Raw genomic sequence first — 6,306 nt, 5'->3', positions numbered from 1 at the left:
AGAAACTGAGTAATGAAGAAAGACAAAAAGGGAAAAAGAGGGAAAAGAAAACAAAACAAATTTAAAAAAAAAAAAGAACTAGAAACGCCCCCAAAAAAACAGAAAAAAAAAAACCATGAAAAAACAAATGCCCTCAGGGATCCCTCTGTGCATCTGCTCAAGCCGAGGGGATAGGTCCCAAGCCGCGCAGCACTGCCCAGCCAGAACGGGCTCCCAGCTCGAGAAAAGGAGAAGAAAACAAAGAAACAATTCAAAACCAACAAATGAACAAAAGCCCCAGGATCCCACCAGCGTGGCAGCCCAGACAGGGAAGCAGTTCCACACTCAAACGGAGCTCCGCAGCCCCTCAGGAAGAAGCAAAGATGGCGCATGGAGCCAGGTATTTGAGCGAAAGGAGGGGGAGGTGGTGAGAGGTAAGGAAGAAATCAAAAGAAGAGGGAAAAAGCAACACCAGCAGCCAACAAATGGCACTCAGGGAGCTGGCCAGTGTGGGCGGGGGGAATCCAAGCAGCCAGTGCTTCCCAGGCAAGAGACTGTGGCCAGCAGAGGAGGCTGAGTAGGGGTGAAGAAGAGTGGGGGGTGGGAAAGCATATATTGCAAATTACCGGTTCTTTTGTCTCCCTCTGGAAGCTCCATGAAGCTGCTTTCTCGTACCCCCATTTGCTGGTCTCTGATAGGAGTCCAAGGTGGCGGATCCACGCTGTGTTAGCTGCTAGGAGACCTGTGTATGAACCTGTCCTCGCTCTCTGTTCTCTGTCAGTTTTCTCACTCCATTTGGTGCTTGGCTGAGTTCTTTATCCCTTCATTTGATGTTTTAGGGTTTCAGGATTGCTGTTTTCTCTGTTTGGCTTAGTTTTTCGGATCTTTGCTTTGGAGGGACGGCGTGGTGCTTCTGCCTAAAGTGCCATTTTGCTGGAAGACCCTTCTGTGATTTTTAAAGAACTTTTTTTCTCAGAGCCCCCTATTGGTTTCCCATCCTGTTCAACTCTTTCCTCCATGGGAAATCACTACACTGACATTTGGGGTTGTCTTTCATCCCGCCTTTGCAGATAAACATAACACCTGTGTAGTATTCTTAAACAAGACAGTTGCTTTAGAACTTCATATAAATGAACCATACAGTAGGGATCATTTTGTTTCTCGCATATTTAGCTTAAATGTTCATTCATAAACATCATCAGTGTGGTTGCATGTGGATGTCATTCAAATTCCCTTTGCTATAGGACTCCATTGTATGATTGTCTCTCAATTCCTCTCACTATTTTTTTTAATAATTTTATTTATTTATTTGTTCTTAAGAACATACACAGAACATACACCAATTCAACAACTTCTGCATGTACAATTTAGTGACATTGATGACATTCTTGGAGTTGTGCACCAATTCTCACCCTCCTTTTCTGAGTTGTTCCTCCTCCATTACCATAAACTCACTGCCCCTTAAGGTTCCTATCTGATCTTTCAAGTCGCTATTGTCAAATTGATCCCATATAAATAGATCTTCAAAGAGCGCAATGCTCAAGGCAGACATTTTTTACTAGTTAGGCTAAACTGCTGTTTGGTTTTAATAGGACTTCAGGGGATAATCAAGATTATCTCAGGGCAATTGTTTCCCCTTTCTGGAAGTTTTTTTTTTTTATTATTATTTTTTCCCATACAAAAATTTATACATACATTGTTAATGTGACTCTAATTGCTCGCCCCATACTGTGACAGCACACTCCTCCTTTCCACCCCTGATTTCCCATGTCCATTCATCCAGCTCCTAACCGTCTCTGCCTTCCCGTCTCACCTCCGGACAGAAGCTGCCCATTTAGTCTCTTGTATCTACTTGAGCTAAGAGGCACACTCCTCACGAGTATCACTTTATGTCCCACAGTCCAGTCCAATCTCTGTCTGAAGAGTTGGCCTTGGAAATTGTTTTAGTTCTGGGCTGATAGAGAATCCGGGGACCGTGCTTTCCGGGGTACCTCCAGTCTCAGTCAGACCGTTAAGTCTGGTCTTCTTACTAGAATTTGAGTTCTGCACCCCACCTCACTATTCTATTATATATAGATGCTTGAGTTGTTTCCAGTCTTTGACCAAAACAAACAGTGGTACTTTGAACATTTTTTTGTCTCCCCATTGCCCTCGCCCCCCACCCCCTGATAAGCACTGACCTTTTTCTATCCATGGATTTACCTATTCTCGATATTTCACGTAAGTGGGATCATTAAATATTTGTCCTTTTGGGTCTGGCTTATTTCACTCAGCGTGTTTTCAAGGTTCATCCGTGTTGTAGCGTGTATCAGAATTTCATTTCTTTTTATGGCTGGATAATGTTTCATTGTACATATATGCCACATTTTATTTATCCATTCATCCATTGGTGGGCACTTGGATTGTTTCCACCCTTTGGCTAGTGTGAATACTGAACATCGGTGTACAAGTATCTGTTTGAGTCCCCGCGTTCAAGTTTTTTAGGGACACACCCAGGAGTGGAATTGCTGGGTCACAATTCTGTTTAAATTTTTGAAAAATTGCCAAACTGTTTTCCACAGCACCTGCACCATTCTACATTCCCACCAGCAAGGTATGAGTGTTCCAATCTCTCCACATCCTCGCCAATACTTGTTATTTTTCTTTTCTTTTCTTTATAATAGCCAACCGAGTGATGTAAAGTAGTATCTCATTGTGCTTTTGATTTACATTTCTCTATAAGAGCTTAGCTGCTAACTAAAAGGTCAACAGTTTGAATCCACCAGCCGATCCTTGGAAACCTTATGGGCAGTTCAGCTCTGTCCTATAGGATCGCTATGAGTTAGAATCGACTCAGTGACAACAGGTTTCGTTTTGTTTTGTTTTTAATGACTAACGATGTTGAGCATCTTTTCAGGTGCTTATTGGTCATTTGTATATCTTCTATGGATAAATGTCTATTCAAGTCTTTTGCTCATTTTTTAATTGGGTTGTTAGTCTTTTTGTTGTTGACTTTTAATAATTCTTCATATATTCTGTATATTAAACCTTATCTGATATGTGGTTTCAAAATATTTTCTCCAGTTCTGTAGGTTGTCTTGTCACTTACTTGGTAATGTCTCTTGATGCCAAAAGTTTTCAATTTTGAGTAAGTCTGGTTTGTCTATTTTTAATCTTGTTGCTCATGATTTTGGTGTCATATCTAAGAATCCATTGACTCAAAGAAGGTCCTGAAACTTTACCCGTATGTTTTCTTTTAAGAGTTATATGGTTTTTTCTTTTCTTAGAGTTAGGTCATTGATTCATTTTTGATTAGTTTTTGTGCGTTGTGTGAGCTAGGGTCCAACTTCATTCTTTTGCGTGTGGAGATCCAGTTGTCCCAGCACGATTTGTTGAAGAGACTGTTCTTTCCCCGTTGTATGTATTTCGGCACCCTTATCAAAAATCAGTTGATCATAAATGTATGGGTTTATTTCTGGATTTTCAATTCTATTCCATTGGTCTCTATGTCTATCCTTATACCAGTACCATACTGTTTTGATTACTTTAGCTTTGTAATACATTTTGAATTCAGGAGTATGAGTCCTCTTACTATTCCCCCACCAAGACTGTTTTGTCTACTTTGGGCCCCTTGCAACTGCATATAAATTTGAGGATCAGCTTTTCCATTTCTGCAACAAAAAAAAAAAAGCTGTTGGAATTTTCATTTTAATAAAAAATTTCATTGTATCTGTAGGTTACTTTGGGTAGAATTGTCTTCCAATCCATGAACCTGGGATGCCTTTTCACTTATTTAAATCTCCTTTAGTTTCTTTCAAGGAAATCTGGTGGCACAGTGGTTAAAGTGCTCAGCTGCTAACTGAAAGGTTGGCAGTTCAAACCCAATAGCCATTCCGTAGAAGAAAGTTGCGGCAGTCTTCGTAAAGATTACAGCCTTGGAAACCCTATGGGGGCAGTTCTACTCTGTCCTACAGGGTCACTATGAGTTGGAATCAACTCAGTGGCAATGGGTTTGGTTGGTTTGGTTTTCTTTTAGCAATGTTTTATAGTTTGTAGTGTAATGGTCTTTCACCTCCTTGATTAAATTTATTCCTATGTCTTTTATTATTTTAGATGTTATTGTAAAATGAATAGTTTTCTTAATTTCATTTTCAGATCGTTCATTGCTTAGAACACTCTTGACTGGATGGATGAATGAGAGGGAGGATGGATATGCAGATGCGTGTTGGATGAGAGGAGGATTGGTAGGAAGATAAATGGATAGATGGGTGGGTAGCAGGTGGACGGATGGATGGAAGGAAAGATAGGTGGATGGTGAAATGGATGAATGGGTGGTTGAATGGACAGATGGATGGATGGATGAACGGATGGATGGATGGATGGATGAATGAACAGATGATCAAATGGGTAGAAGAATGGATGAATGAATGGGTACATGAATGGAAGGATAGGAAGATGACCAGCCATGCCTTTTGGGCATCAGGTTGCAGTTACAGTCCCAATAAGGCTCAGGGGGAAGTTCACTGGTCGAAAGAAAAGGGAGGAGGAAGCTGCCCATCCCTGTGGGGCTGTGAGCGGGGGGGTCTCCCTGGTCAGCGACCCTGGTGTGGGTTACAGTCTGATACTGTCATCGGCATGTTGTCTGTGCCCCTGTCTCCTTATCCTCAGCCAGGCTTCCTAGTGGCTTGGAGAGGTTTGTCCTTGAGAGTGACTTAGTGATGTGACTCTTCAAGTTGGTGCCAAAGGGGCAGGAGCTCGACTCTCTCTCTCCCTGCCCCATGCACTTTGTCCAGCCTTGTTTGAGGCATCCCCTGGCCTTGCAGGAGGCCCTGTGTTTCTCCATGTCTGTCTCTGGCTGTGGCGCTCAGCCCTTCCCTGGGGCCTGTCCTCATAGGGCAGCGCTCCCCAGCTCCTGCTTGACCACCTGCCTCCCGCTGTCGGACTCCAGATCCCCCAGACTTGGGTGTGTGCTCATCCTTCTGCCTGCCAGTGGAGCAGAGCCCCACACCCCACCGCTCCTCACTCAGGGACCTTCCCTGCAGGGGTCTCTGCAGGGTGGATGCAGGCTGCCTCTGCAGCAGTGTTAGAGCACAGACACCCATCAGAGATGCAGGGTTGGCCCTGGTTGGGCAAGTGATGTCCCCTCCCACCCTCCTCAGCACTGACACCCCTGGCAGCATCCCTCCCAGAGTGGCAGTGCCAGCCCCTCTGTCTCTTCACAGCTGGGGCTGTCCCAAGCAAATCTACACCTTCAATGGATCGTCCTCCGAGTTCTATTGGTGAGTTCGCTGGGTGCGGTGGGTGGGCAGGAGTTTACACCTCGCAGTTCATCAGGAATGGATCCCCAGCCCCAGCCTGTACACCCCCAGGGCAAGGGGTCATGCCTGCACCCCTGACCTCCCTGAGGACATGTTCAGCTGTGCCCCTGGATGGTGGCTGTGAATGGTCAGCCCTGGCTAGGGCTGTCCCCTTCTGCATGCAACCTTGAGGGCCCCGAGGGAGCAACTAAAAGAATTATAGCAATTGTCAGCCCACAAGTTGGTCACTCCAAGCTGCTTGGCCTGGCAGTCACCTTCCTGAGCAGAGCCGTGTGGCTTCAGCCTCGCAGGCTGTGGGTGGGGAGGGAAGATGCGGGAGGAAGCCAGTCCCATGAATTCAGGCACTTTTCTGGATCATAATATTTTCTTTTTCTTTTTTTGCATTTTTTTTATTGTGGTAAACATATAGGTAACAAAATATTTGCCATTTCTACATTCTTCACACGTACAGTTCAGTGAAGTTAAATATGTTCATCATGTTCAAACATCACCATTCCCAGATTTTGTCCATTATCCTTAACCGAAGTTCAGTTCATAATACTTTTTACGAAGGACCAGGGCGCCCCGAGGTCCAGCTCACCCCTCTGCTCCTCCCCCAGGGCCCCCATCCTGTGGGTGGACAGGAAGATGGCTCTGTGGGCCGCCCAGGTGAGTGAGGGCGGCCGGGCTGCAGCGAGTTCTGTCTCCCTGGAGTCACAGGGCGGGTGTCCTGTGTTGATCTACAATCAATCTCCACATCCCCAGGGCCTAGAGCAGGCCTGGCCTTGGCACCCTTGAGGAGTGGAGGTCCCGGGGTTCGCGTCAGGGCTCGGCCCCGGGTGGCTCAGCTCCAGGTCTTGGCCACCTCAGGCCAAGTGCTGATGCTGGAGCAAGGGCCAGACACACACCCTCACACACACACACCCCCCACCGCCTGCTGAGACCCTGCCCCGCCCCCACCCACATGAAGACGACGACTCTTTCCTGTCTTCAGGTCATCGTGGCCATGATCAGCTTCCTGGAGACCATGCTGCTCATGTACCTCAGCTAC

The 6,306-nt window shown here is 45.7% G+C and overlaps 1 protein-coding gene across 2 annotated transcripts in view; it reads left to right on the top strand.

The window, feature by feature from the left end:
• KCNT1 (potassium sodium-activated channel subfamily T member 1) overlaps nucleotides 1–6,306 on the top strand; it is a 97,025-nt gene that overhangs the window by 57,246 nt on the left and 33,473 nt on the right. For both annotated transcript variants that reach the window (XM_004388655.1, XM_004388654.1), the window contains 3 exons: nucleotides 5,181–5,237; nucleotides 5,876–5,924; nucleotides 6,250–6,305. In XM_004388655.1, coding sequence (XP_004388712.1) covers nucleotides 5,181–5,237; nucleotides 5,876–5,924; nucleotides 6,250–6,305 — 162 coding nt within the window. The remainder of the gene's footprint in view (nucleotides 1–5,180; nucleotides 5,238–5,875; nucleotides 5,925–6,249; nucleotide 6,306) is intronic.

The sequence above is a fragment of the Trichechus manatus genome, unplaced genomic scaffold (assembly GCF_000243295.1).
Source record: "Trichechus manatus latirostris isolate Lorelei unplaced genomic scaffold, TriManLat1.0 scaffold00214, whole genome shotgun sequence".
NCBI classification, from domain to species: Eukaryota; Metazoa; Chordata; class Mammalia; order Sirenia; family Trichechidae; genus Trichechus; species Trichechus manatus.
Note: the sequence above shows the minus strand (reverse complement) of the source record. Positions and strands in the feature narration are given on the sequence as shown.